Source organism: Typopeltis vanoorti, chromosome 9 (genome assembly GCF_054136105.1).
Source record: "Typopeltis vanoorti isolate ZY-2024b chromosome 9, IOZ_Tvanoo_1.0, whole genome shotgun sequence".
Classification (NCBI taxonomy): Eukaryota; Metazoa; Arthropoda; class Arachnida; order Uropygi; family Thelyphonidae; genus Typopeltis; species Typopeltis vanoorti.
In genome coordinates, this window is record NC_143557.1 from 54,985,486 (window position 1) to 54,999,898 (window position 14,413).

The 14,413-nt window shown below is 38.1% G+C and overlaps 1 protein-coding gene across 1 annotated transcript in view; it reads right to left on the minus strand.

Annotated features, from left to right (window-relative positions):
* The window catches only part of LOC150103058 (uncharacterized), a 209,434-nt gene that overhangs the window by 73,253 nt on the left and 121,768 nt on the right, over positions 1-14,413 (minus strand). The window contains exon 9 of the mRNA XM_090398069.1: positions 5,134-5,321. Coding sequence (XP_090254195.1) covers positions 5,134-5,321 — 188 coding nt within the window. The remainder of the gene's footprint in view (positions 1-5,133; positions 5,322-14,413) is intronic.

Consider the following 14,413-nt stretch of genomic DNA (forward strand, 5'->3'; position numbering starts at 1 on the left):
CAGTATATCACATTGGTGGAACCGTACTCCAGGAAATTGATGAGGCCAGGGATTTGGGAGTGTTGGTGAATAGGGAATTGAAGTTTAGGGGGTAAATTGCAAAAGTGGCTAAATCTGCTCATCAAATCACTTAGATTCTGAAAAATACTTTAACATGCAGAGACAAACAAGTTGTTATTCCTCTGTATCGAGCCTTGATATGACCCCATCTGGACTACTGTGCCCAGTTATGGGCACCAGGATTTCTTCGTGATGGGGAGGAAGTGGAGAGGATCCAGAGACGAGTGACCAAGATGATAGCAGGTCTGTGGAATGAACTGAGAATAGGTTGAAGATTTGTGGGTTATAGAAATTGGTCGATAGGCAGAAGAGGGGTGATATGATTGAGACATTCAAATTACTGAAGGGTTTCTATAAGATTAATCCAGAAGATATTTTTGAAAATAGGACTGGTGGTGGGAGGACTAGGGGCCATACATGGAAGCTGGGCAAGAATGTGGTTGACAAGGGTGTTAGAGCTAGGTTTTTTACTTGGAAAGTGGTGAATGAGTGAAATAAGCTGCCAGAGTCTGTTGTGTGTGCTACGACCGTGAATGAGTTCAAGGCAAGGTATGATAGACACTGTGTGAATGTCAAATAGTTGTTCTTGACATGATGTTAGGGCCTCCCTCGATGAGTCTGTCGACTCCTTGGAGTTGCCCGGAATAATAATAATAATCAATAATCATGATATCGTTTCACTGAAGTAAGGTAAACATAAGAGTGCAGAATAAATTACATGTATAAATTTACAATGTTATACAAAAAACTTCTTCTATAAAATCATACTAAAGATATCATTAGACAGACGTAGTATCTAGAAGGTCATAATTAAATTTCAAAAAAAAAGTATCAATTTCACCATTGAAAAAATTGAAAAAGACAACAAATTATCCTTTTTAGATATCCTTCTCATCTGCTCACCATCGGGTAACTTAACAACATCAGTTTACAGAAAACCTACTTTTACTGGACATTGCATTCTCAAACAATCAGCTCATTATTCTTCTCAAAAGACAGGAATCGTAAAATATTTAATTCAACTAGCTAGAACTAATTGTTCAACTCCCCATCACATATAGAAAGAACTTTCTACCATCAAAACAATACATAAAATTAAATAGCTTCTCAGAAAAGCCTACACGACTTCTACAAGCCAAACCAAAACAACAAAGAATCAAAACATCAAAAGTTCCAATCCCATATATCTCCAGAATTCCAAAATCTCCAGAACCAATTTCAAGAATTTTGAAGACATATGATCTAACAGCTACTCATATTCTTATGAATAAAATATCCACCTATTTCCCCTTGTCTAAAGATAAACACTGAACTATGTCTCTTCCTGGTGTATACCATGTGACTGCCATCTTTCTTACTTTGGACAAACAAGAAACTCTATAGAAAAAAGAATAAAAGAACATCAATCTTATATTCTTCACAATAAATCCAATAAGTCTGAATTGGCACAACACGGAATAGAGACAAACCACAACATTCTCTGGTCCAAAAATCATCTTCTACACAGATGCCGGTATAAATTCGAACACCTAATCAAAGAGAGTACTGAAGCCTTACTTAAATGCCCTAACTTAAATTGGAATGACTGCCTATCCTTGTCAAAAATATGGGAAAGTGTGATCCAAATAATACATAATTTTTTTTTTAATTAGACCTTCTAGATACTACATCAGTCTAATGAAATCTTTATGATTGTATGAATATGATTCATACAATCATAAATATGATTGTATAAATTAAGTTTTTTGTATGATATTATAAATGTATACATGTAATTTATTATTCTACACTCTTATGTTTACCTTTCTTCAGTGAAATGATATCATGATTAATGATATAATATCATGTGGCTCATTCTAATTTTGAATGTTCAATTGTTTGTATTCTACCATTTAAAAAACTGTTTTCTCTCTCTCAAGCCACTGATGATAGCTTGTTATTTTCAAACTGAAATATCTGGCAGTATATTAAATATACTTTTCTTGTGCCAACGTGTAGATAATTCTTAAAATGGGTTGATAACAGTATTCTCTGTGGTTATCAGCTTCGGTTTGTAAAAGTAGATCATGTTTTACTAACTTACTAGATTTTGCAAAAGATTTTGATATACTGCCACATGACAAGCTGTTAAATAAATTGAAATGGGTGGGACTGGATAACAGACTTCTGAGTTGGATCAGTGACTGGCTGTTAGATAGGGGGTGCAGTATTCTGAAAGAGGACGTCACTAGTGCTGTGCCACAGGTGTGAATTTTTGTATCGTTGTTGTTCAATTTGTATGTTAGTGATATTGGGATAGGTTTAACTAGTGATATGCAGCTCTTTGGGGAGAGCAATACAGAGGCAAGCAGATGCCATGGCCTTTCAGGAGGACTTGAATGGATCGTATGAATGGGCAGTTAAGCAGAACTACCAGTTCACTGTTGCTAAGTGAAAGGTTTTGAAATTTGGTAAGCAATGGTGGGATGCAAATTATATACTTGGTGGAAAAACTTTAAAGGAATTAGAGGAGATGAGAGATCTGGAAGTGGTGGTGGACAAGGACCTGAAATTAAGTGGTCACATTGCATAAGTTGTGAAGACATCACATCGGATAATGGTAATGATGCAGAGATCCCTAAAATGTAGAAATAAAGAGGTTACAATGCCATTGTATAAGGCATTGATCATGCCTCATATGGAATACTGTGCACAGATTTGGTCACCGGGTTTTCATGATGACAAGGATATGTTAGAAAGGGTCCAGAGAAAATTCACAAAGTGGTCAGTGTGGAGTACAAGGAGTACAATTGAAATGTGGAGTACAAGGACATTGAGAGAACTGAAACTGCAAAGCCTCATGAATAGGAGGGGGAGGGGAGATATGATTGAGACATATAAGCTAGTCAGGAGTTGTTATCTGGTTGACATGAAAGAGATTTTTTTATAGAAAAAGGGGGGGGGGGGAGGTAGAACAACAAGCCATTCCTGGAAACTGTATAAGGAAGCTGTGAGCAGAGGAGTGAGGAATAGCTATTTTACATGGAGAGTGGTTTGTGAGTGTGATGCACATTCCGAGTGTCTACTCCCATGATGAGTCTCTGACTCCATAGAGGACAGATGTTAATAATAAGGTTATAAAATATTAGCATGGAAAAGAGGATGGCTGACTGACAGATATCAAAAAGTGGTATATGGGGAATGTGAGTCTGCAAGACTTAAAATAACTGGTCTACCACAAGGATCAGTGTTTGGTCCACTGTTATTCAATCTGTACATTAATAATATTGGGAAGGATTTGACAAGCAACATACAGCTATTTGCTGATGATACAAAGATAGGTAGGGTAATCAGGAATGCTGTTGATATGCAGTACTTGCAGAATGATCTGAATAGGCTGGAATTGTGGGCATGGGAAAATGGGTGTCAGTTCAATGTCAGTAAATGTATTGGCCAGCCTGGCTGGCCAAGTTGTTGGCATATCTGCTCACCAGCCAAAAGACTGCGAGTTCGAATCCCGCTGTGAGCATGGATGTTTGTGATTGTCTGTGGAAAAAACTAGTAGTGGTGGTGGTGGTGGTGGTGGTCAGCAGTAGATGGCGTTGCTGTAGTTGCAGTCAGTTGGTGGATTGAGTGGTGGAGACAGAGAGTTGTAGAGTAGGTATCCCTCCCTCGATGAGTCATTGCACTCCCTGGAGGTGTCAAATAATAACAATAATAAATGTAAAGTCATTCACTTCAGCGTGATTAGATACCCAATATCATATTATATTGGTGGGATTAGGCTAGAAGGAACTGTTGAGGATAGGGATCTTGAGGTGTTAATAGATAGGAAGTTGAAGTTCAGGGATCATGTGGCAAAGATTGCAAATACAACTCAAAAGATAATTGCAATGCTGAAATTAATGTTCACATGTAAAGATAAGGATGTTATTTTGCCTCTTTACAAGTCCTTGATAAGACCTTACTTGGACTATTGTGTGCAGACCTGGTCTCCTAGTTTCTGTTGTGATTCTGATATATTGGAGAGAGTACAAAGGAGAGTGTTAAAAATGATATCAGGATTGTGGAATACTGAGTATGAAGACAGACTGAGAATTTGTAGACTGCAGACACTAGCAGACAGGAGAAAGAGGGAAAACAATTGAGACTTGCAAATTTCTGAAAGGGTCATACAGGATTTCAACTGATGAACTTTTTCAATTTATGGAGGGTGGGGAAAGGGCGAGAGGGCATCCTTGAAAGCTGATAAGGAAGGCTGCTAAGAAGAGGGTGAGGACTAGATTTTTTCCTCATTGGGTGGTGCATGACTGGAATGGATTGCCATTGGATGTTGTGAGTGCAAGCAGTCTGAATGAATTAAAGAATAAATATGATAGATGAAGTATGTACATGTGGCCTCCCTCAATGAGTCTCCGACTCCCTGGAGGTCTCTTAATAATAATAATAATAACTGTAGAAAGCAGTGTGCCCTAAAAAACTGTAATGCATTAAAAATCACTAATATTTTTCAGTTCCCAATATTACAGGTATGCTCTAGAACAGGGATCTCAAACTCAAACGCAGCAAAGGGCCAGTCAATAAGATGTATATCTGATGCAGGCCGTATTCAATATTATTCTGTGAACCAAAACATAAACTGAAAAAAAGAAAGGCTCTAACAAAGGCCCTTTTGTTGCCGGGCCTTTACAACTTATGTAAACAGTTACATCACCATTTAAATTTTAAATTTATAACAATTTTTAGTTCTAAATTTTAAAAATATAACAAGTTTAGAAAATATAAGTTCAATTACATTTTATTCATACTTTAAGAAAATTATTTTTAGAAAAGAAATCATTATGGTCGCAGGCCAGATACGAAGCCTTAGCGAACCATATCTGCCTGCGGGCTGCCAGTTTGCGCCCCCTGCTCTAGAATATCCCTCTACTATAGCACTCACTCAATAGTACTGGTACTAGTTCTTACTAGTTTAACAATTGTTATGTTTGATAACTAATGATAAAATGATAACACTTTTCAGATATCATATATAATTGCTTTATGCACAGCTACAAAATATAATTAATCAGAACTTTTTATAAGTATACTTACTTTTTCATGCTGGATATAAATGTTCCTTGTAAAGATTTACTAGCACATTCTTTCAAGTTATCGATTTTTTCCTGCGAATTTAGTCCATCAAATAGTTTGTGAAGAAGTCGAAGAGAACTTGCTGCTATGGTATATGGTGATGCACAATGCACATTAACTGGCATTTTTTTAGATGACAAAGAATTAATCTATGATTGAAATAAAAACACAGAAAATTACACATTTTAAACATACTTAAGTATATTAACTGTTAGAATAATATGAATACTAAAATAATCAACAGTTCAGTACTGTACAAAAATTATGAAATGGAACAACTAAGATAACTACAAACATTATATTCAATTTATATTATAAATTATGTATAGCACTGTATATAAAAGGTGACCAGGCTACAGGTATCAAAATATGCACACATACGAGGGTGTTCAAAAAAGATCGAACTTTTTAAATAGAGTGCAAACTGGCACAGAGAGCACACTGCAGTTACTGAGCACACCTAGGCACGTTTTGACAACAAATTGCCATTTTCCCCGTCCTTCTATGAGCATTAGTCGTCAAATTACATCTGCCGAAGTCACTAATCTTCATCAGATTAGTGACAAAGAAAGAATTTGAAGAACAACGTGTGTGTGTGAAATTTTGTTGCAAACTGTTGAAAAAATTTACAAAGACAATTCAATTGCTTAACCAAGCATATGGGAGAACTGTATGAGCCAAACACAGTGCTATGAGTGGTTTAAATATTTTAAAAAGGGCAGAACATCAGTTGATGAAGATCCCAGGTCTGGAGGATGACCATCCACATCAACAGACGATGGCCATGTTGAGAGAGTTCATGCTGTGATTCGTGGAGATCGTCGTTTAACTGTCCAAGAAGTTGCTGATGAAGCGGGCATCAGCATAAGATCTTGCCATCAAATTTTGACTAAAAAACTTCAGATGCTTCATGTCAGTGCAAAATTTGTGCCACGTTTGTTGACTGATGATCAGAAAGAGAACTGTGTTGAAATCAGTCAGGAACTGCTTGCCAATGCAAATACAAATGGTAATGAAAACTTTCTTAAGAATCGTAACAGGAGATGAATGGGTATATGGCTATGATGTTGAAACCAAGATGCAATCATCACAGTGGCTTGTGAAAGGGTCTCCTTGACCAAAAAAAGTTATACTCCAAGACAAACTTTGCTTCTCTTTTAATTCCTGAAAACAAATCTTGAGTGATGGTGGATCCAGGTAAGAGAAGGCTTAGAAAATCCCAAGACAAATTTAGCTTCTCTTTCAATTCCTGACAAGAAATCTTGCATGACTGTGGACCAAGGCAAGAGAAGGCTTAGAAAACCCCAAGAGGAACTTCCTCCTTGATGACTTGCCTTATATACGCTCAGACTTCCCTTGGGAGCAAGTGCACGTCTCTCGAAAATGGTCACGTATTGACCTTCTGACATGCTGACATCATTCTCCGTGTGTCTTTGGAATTCTCTATCCATGGCAATTCTTAGAATTCTTCACTATGGTTATGTATTTACCTTTGGATATGATGATGTCATTCTTTGCATTCTTTGTGAGTCTTCGGAAATTTCCATCTATGACAATTCATGTAATTCTTCACTATTTTTATAATTTGACGTACTGATTTAACATGAGTTAATATTGTTACATAATGACATCATGAGCCACATTATTTTAACAAAGGCTCATTACGAGATTATTACAAAAATTAACATTTCTCTAAGTACATTCTTCTAAACAAAAAAAAAACGTGTAAACACGAACGTGATAAGTTACAAAGTCACATATCATGAGAGATTTTACAGTATCAGTGGAGTCAAAGATGATGTGAATGAGCAGGAGAGTGGACTAGGTGAGTGAAGAAGTTGTGAATGTATAATGTAAGTTGGACAAGGAAATGGGATGTGTCAGGGAGGCACAGTGCAATGAGAAAGGATTCTGAAAGTGATAATGAATGCATATATGTGGATGGTCAGCATAGGAATGGAATGGTGAGGAATACATTAGGGATTGGGTCTAGGAGTACTATGTGGAGCAGGAGATGAGCAGATTGGAACAGGTGAGGAGGACTCACAGATGAGGGACAGCATGAGTACGATGGTTATAGACAAAGAGATGAATTGTTATGTTTATTTACAAATGGCAGGAGTATCAGAAATAAGTGCACTGATTGAATTCATGTGCTCAAAAATGGTTGGAATAAGTGAAACATGATTGTATGAGAATGTCATCTTGATGGGAATAGAAATTCATGAAGATAGGAAAAGTAAGAAAAGAGGGAGAGGAGGAGTGCTGATGATGATGATAGCAGGGGAACTATGTCTGCATAAGTTTGAGATAAAAGGAGAAAAAAGTGGCAGTCGTTTTGAAGTAGTATGGTGTGAAGTGGAGGTTGATAGAATGAGATATTTGGCTTAGTGAGCAAGCAAAGGGTGATCAATATGGGTGATTAATATGGGTGATTTAATACACCATCTGACCCTGACACATCAGATGGTGTATTAAACCTTTTTCCAAAAGAAGAAATAGTTACTGGCTGCCGATACTTCTCTAAATCAATAAATAAATATAAGCTTGACAATGGTAAGCCTCCAACATCATGGAAACCAGACAAGTTTACAAAACCAGAACAACAATAAAATATCTACAGTGGAACTAACATAAATTTCATCAAAACATTGATAATATCAATGTTCTTCTGTAGAAACACAAACCTTCTGTGAGTCTGTCTACATCAAACATATTTAAAAACCAGGATCCACTCATACGAGGGTGGTCTGAAAAGTTCTCGGCCTTGACCATAGATGGCAACACTATCGGCAAGAGATTTTTTTTCTAAGTTGGTACATCTGTCATAAGCATCCATGTGACATTGCAAGTCATTCTATCAAGTAGTTTGTTTTATACAGATGTTTGGAGCAAAACTGTTGTCTGTATCCCTTGAAATGGATAAAATTGAGTATCGTTCAGTTATAAAATTCTTTGGAAAAGAAGGTTTAACGGCAAAAGAAATTCATTCAAAGTTCATAAAAGTTTATGGACACTCTTCTCCTTCGTTTTCGACAATTAAGAAATGGGCTGCTGAGTTTAAACTTCGCTGTACCAGCATTGAAGATGATCCAAGTGAAGGATATCCAAAAAGTGTAACAACACAAGAAATCATTGATCAACTGCACGATATGGTATTGGATGACCAGTGAGTCAAAGTGCATGAAACTGTCGAGACTAAAGGCATTTCAAACGAATGTATAGGATATATTTTGCATGAAGAATTGGAAATGAAAACGTTTTGCACAAGATGGGTGCCATGGGTGCTCACAGCAGATCAAAAATGCACTCGCATGAAAATCTCTGAACAGTGCTTGGAGCGTTTTAAAAAGAATAAAACTGATTTTGTGCATCGATTTATTACTATGGATGAGACTTGGATTCACCATTACACACCAGAATCCAAACAGCAGTCAAAACAGTGGACAGAAGCTGGTAGTTCATCACCAAAGAAGACAAAGTCAATTCCAACAGCAGGAAAGGTCATGACATAGGTGTTTTGGGATGCTAAAGGAATTTTGTTTATTAATTATCTTGAAAAGGGTAAAACAATAAATGGAGAATATTATTCTGATCTTTTAACCAGACTAGACAAAAAAATTCATGAGAAAAGACCTGGTTTACAGAAGAAAAAATTCATCTTTCATCAGGACAATGCACCTGCCTTACAAAGGCAGGTGCATTGTCCTTGCATTGTTTTGGCAATTGGAAAATTAACGGATCTGCACTATGAATTGTTCTAACATCCACCCTATTCCCGGGATTTGGCTCCCTCTGACTTCTATCTCTTCAAAAAACTAAAACTCTTCCTCACTGGTCAGCGTTTTTTTTTCAAATCAAGAGGTGATTGCAGCTGTAGAGGGATATTTTGCAGATCTTACTGAGAACCACTACAGGGAGGATAATGGCACTGGCGCATCACTGGAATAAATGTATTAGTCTTAAGGGAGATTACGTTGAAAAATAAAAGTATTTTTGAAATTATAAATTTTTTTTTTCATTGTTAAGCTGAGAACTTTCAGGCCACCCTCGTACTTCTCATGGGTGACTTTAATGGACATAACTCTGTGTGAGGGTAAGGTTAACACAAATGGACAACATCAACATCATTGAGAAAATGCTCAGCAATCATGATCTCTCTCTCTACAAAAAACTACTCTTCACCCAGATCCTAAGTTCAGAACCAGACAAAGTTCTATTCCAATAGCATCATGATCCAAGTTATTGCGACTTATCTTTGACAGAAAACTCACATTTCTTGCACATTTGTCAAATGAATTAAAAATGCAAGAGAGTATTGAATATCCTTTGCAGTCTATTTTCTACCTGAATAGGGTGCAGATCAATTTTCATTGCTTCCCCTTTGTCATGTGCTTGTACATGACAAAGCTGGATTATGGATTCAATGCTGGATTATGGATTTCGAAGTCTATATGTTCTACATCTTCTCGAAGTTCTGCATGGCAGAGTTTGAGAAGTATGTGAATAGGATTATGGATAGCTACAGTTACTTTTCACATATTGTTGATTTGAAGTCTTTATGTCATGAAAAATGAAGCTAGTCTATCAATCACACACATCAAACTGCAATATCTTGGTATGCACAAAGTCTACGTGTTTTCTACATGTAGACTTTAATTGTATATAGAAGTCTACATGTTCATGTAGTTCTGTATGGCAGAGTAGTCTATAATGGTTGGATCCTATCCATCATCTGGGATTATGGATAGTTCCTGACACTTTACACACATTGTTAATTTGAAGTCTTTATATGATGGCAAATGAAGCCAGTCTGTCAATCACACACATCAGACTGTAATATATCCTTTTGGAATGCACATTAAAGAGATTACATAAGTTACTGGCATGAATCCTGACAACATTACCTGCACTAAACATAACAGCATTCTTCCATGGCAGGCTTACAGTTGATCATGTAATCTCTCATTGTGCCAATAGAGGAAGTCAGACACACTCTGTTATTTATTCAGTTATTCAATGTGCATAGATTTCCTTCTCATTCCAAATCCCATTTGATTTCAGCAATTATACAGCATTTTCACATGCAATTCAGCTTGCACTTATGCATATAATAGAAAATCACTACCAAAAGTGTATAATTTTGTACGAGCTCATTAACCTCTTTACAGGCCATCTCGTCTCTTGTGTATAATCCAGATCTAGTGTTTTGCAAAGTTCTTTAGCTGTTGTACAAATTGAAGGTGCTTAATTTTGAAATTCAGCTGTGCTGGATTCTTAGTCATATTGAAATTAAGGGTAATGAGACTGCAAATACAGCTGCTAGATCAGTTCATATGTTTTCTAGGTACTGTTTATTAGACTGACAAATAAATTCTGCAAGATTAAGCCTGAAATTATCCATTAACAAAGAGTCAAGTTAATGGACAAACAGAAAAGTGGTAGTTGTTCTTGCTAGGCTCTGCATAGGTCACATTCGTTTTTACTTAGGGCTGATGACACAACTATGTGCGAATAACTACAGTAATATCAATTGGGGAGAGGAAAATGCATGTAACAATAAAGGAATGGAATTTCTAGAATTCTTGAGGGACAAATGTCTTTGGCAACATGTAATAGAGGGAACAAGAGGTTCAAGAGTATTGGATTTGGTTATAGCATCAGATTGAGGAAGGAGGTGGAAATTGCAAAGGAACAATTTGGCCTCATGCCTGGTAGATCAACAACAGATGCTATCTTTGGGTTACAGGAGATGATGGAAAAGTTTTGAGAGAAACAACGGGAGCTACATCTGGCATTTATTGATCTGGAGAAGGAGAAGAAGGTTCTGGAGAAATATGTCAGGTTGGTTGGGGAGATGTACAGAAAAGTGATGTTCCGACATGTCTGGGACAGACAGAAAGTTTTCAAGTAACAGTTGACTTGCATCAAGGGTCAGCATTAAGTCCATTTCTGTTTAACATTGTGATGGAGGTGGTGACGGAGGAGGTGAGAGAAGATGCGCCTTGGACAATGTTGTATGCAGATGACATCTTGATGTGTGCAGATTCAAGAGAAGAAGCGGGAACTAAACTGGAAAGATGGAGAAAAGTACTGGAAGAGAGAGGTATGAGACTGCACAGAGGTAAGACATAGTATATGTGTTGCACAGTGGGTGGCGGCTAGGAGACAGATCTGGAGCTGGAAGGAAATGTCATCAGGAAGGTGAGGGACTTTAGATACTTAGGTTCAACAGTGGAAAAAAAATGGAGGAGCTGAGCAGGAAGTGGGATGCAGGTATTGGATTTGGTCCAGCTATCTACCTCCAGTTCCTCCAACCTACAAGCAGGTTGGAGGTCACGTGATGAGGAGGGAGGAAGAGTATGTGGGAAGAAGGGTCATGCAGATGGTTGTGCAAGGAAGGATGAAGCGTGGGCAGCCAAAGAAGAGATGGAAGGAGCTGGAAGAAGAGGACTTGAGGATGAAGAACTTGGATGTGGTGACAGCCCAAGACAGGAGGATGTGGAGGAGACTCTTCATCAACAGCGACCCTACTTAAGTGGGAGAAGCTGCAGAACAAGAAGAAGAAGATCAGAAGAGTAGATAATAACTGAGATGACATCTCTCTAACCAGCTGGAGAGAGTGACCATATGGTTTTGACTTGGAAATTGAATAGACATGCAGGAGTATCAAAGAGATGGGAACATATGTGGAATTATAAAACAGGTGATTATAATAGTCTAAAACTTCAACTTGGGGAAGTTTCATGCAGGGAGGAATTGGAAGGCCAGGATATCATTAGTGCATGGGAAATTGTGAAAGAATATTTGTTAGCAGCAATGGTAAGTGGCATACCATGAGTAAAGAAGTGGACATAATTTGGAGTAAAGTGGATGACAAACAATATTAAGCAGGAATTGCATACGAAAAAGAGGCTATGGAAGAGATATAAGGAGACAGGTGAAGAGAATATGCATGAAGAATATAAGACACAGGCCAGAAGAGTGACTATTATGGTAAGGAAGGCGAAACTGGAATATGAGAGGAGATTGGATCAAAGATCCAAAGAAAATCCTACGGAATTTTTTAGCTATGTGGCCAGTAGGAGGAGAAATGACTGTGGAAGAATAATATTTCAGGATAAATATGGGAATAGAGTGACTGATGCAAAGGACATAGTGGAATTGTTCAATGAACACTTTATTGTAGTCTTTCATCCTGGAGGAGTCAGTTTTAATACTAGCAGGATAGGGCAGGTTCGAGGTTTAGAGGTACAGGAGGAGAGTGTGTTTCAAATACTGAGTACTCTGGATGTCAGTAAAGCTCTGGGACTGGATGGTATTTCACCACAGGTTTTGAGAGAATGTGCTAGGGAACTGACAGTGACTTTGACCTGGCTTTTCAAGGAAAGTCTGGCTGCGGAAAAGGGGCCCATGGAATGGAAGGAAGGAAGGTAAAATAGTTCCATTGCATAAGGGCGGTAGCAGACTGGAAGTGCCTTATTATAGGCCAGTTTGTGTGTGTCATCAGTAGTTAGTAAGATCTTGGTGAAAGTAGCGAGGGACCATACAGCATTGGGCAGATGAGGGTAACGTTATCTGTGAGAGTCAACATGGATTTGTGAAGGGGCGTTCTTGTTTTAGCAATATGTTAGCCTTTTATAATAAAGTTACAAGAGCAATAGATGAGGGAAAGGTATATACTGCCATTTTCCTAGACTTAGCGAAAGCATCTGACAGGGTGCCACATGATAAGCTGATATTTAAGTTGCAGCACATAGGTCGGGATGTCAGATTGGTCAACTGGATTCAGAATTGGCTATCCAATAGGTATCAGAGAGTTGTGTATGATGGGACAGTTTCAAGGAGGCAGAGGGTTACAAGTGGGTTCCCACAGGAATCAGTACTGGACCTATACTGTTTAACCTTTATATAAATAATATTGTCAGTGGATTGCAAGGGGATATTCAGTTATTTGCAGATGATGCAAAACTGGGAAGGATTATTAGTAATAGTGCAGATGTGGTAGCCTTGCAAGAGGATTTGAATAAGCTAGATAGATGGGCAAATGAATCGGGGTATTGGTTTAATGCAGCAAAATGTAAGGTCTTGAGGTTTGGGAAACATCAATGGGACACTGCATACTCTATGGGAGGAGTTATACTGGAGGAAGTAGGGGAGACAAGAGATCTGAGGATGATGATTGACAGAAACCTGAAATTTAGGGGACATGTTGCAAAGGTGGTGAAGGTAACACAGAGGATTGCTGCAATAATGAGAAGGACACTGACCTGCAGAGATAAGAGGGTTATCATTCCGTTGTATAAGTCTCTGATCAGACCACACTTGGACTATTGTTCTCAGATTTGGTCCCCAGGATTTGAAGGGGATAAATTAACTGTGGAAAGGGTACAAAGGCAGATAATAAAGATGGTTCCAGGACTGTACCATGTTAATTATGAGGATCGGCTGAGGGAATGTGGACTGCAGAGTTTGGTGGATAGAAGAAAGAGAGGCGATATGATTGAGACTTTTAAACTGTTGAAAGGTGGTTACAGGGTTGACACTCGGGAGTTCTTTCGCTTGGTTGAACAGATGGAAGGAGTGATGACAAGAGGCCATCTCTGGAAGTTACAAAAGGAAACTTTTTGCAAGAGGGTGAGGAGTGGTTTCTTTGCATGGAGGGTGGTTGAACCATGGAATGCATTGCCTGATGGAGTGGTGAGAGCGAGCACGGTCAATGAGTTTAAGGAGTGGCATGATAGACTTTGTGTTTCTCGGGGGGGGGGGGGGCGTCCCCTCGATGAGTCTTGATAGACTTTGTGTTTCTTAGGAAGGACCTCCCACGATGAGTCTTTTGACTCTATGGAGGCCTGAATAATAATAATAATAATAATGCAACACACATCTCACTATTTGCCATGTTCTGGTGGAATGCCAGCACTACTTGTAAAAGGAATACATTTTTACTAATCTGGTTGAGTGACACAACCTCATGCAGAACTTATCAGATTTGGACAAACTGCATTAAGTTTCTGCACCAATAAACTTCTAATAAACCAATACTTGATAACCACATTTCAATTCCACTTCTGAAAATCATCTTGTGTTTCTCTTTTCCTTCAATGTAATGAAAAAATTTTACCTTACTCTATCCTCCTGTAAAATTCTTTTACTAACTAATCTCATTTAGAGGTAGCCAGGTTTTTCATCTCTCATATAGACAAATCAATCTACCTCAGTGAGTCAAAGGACTCCGTGG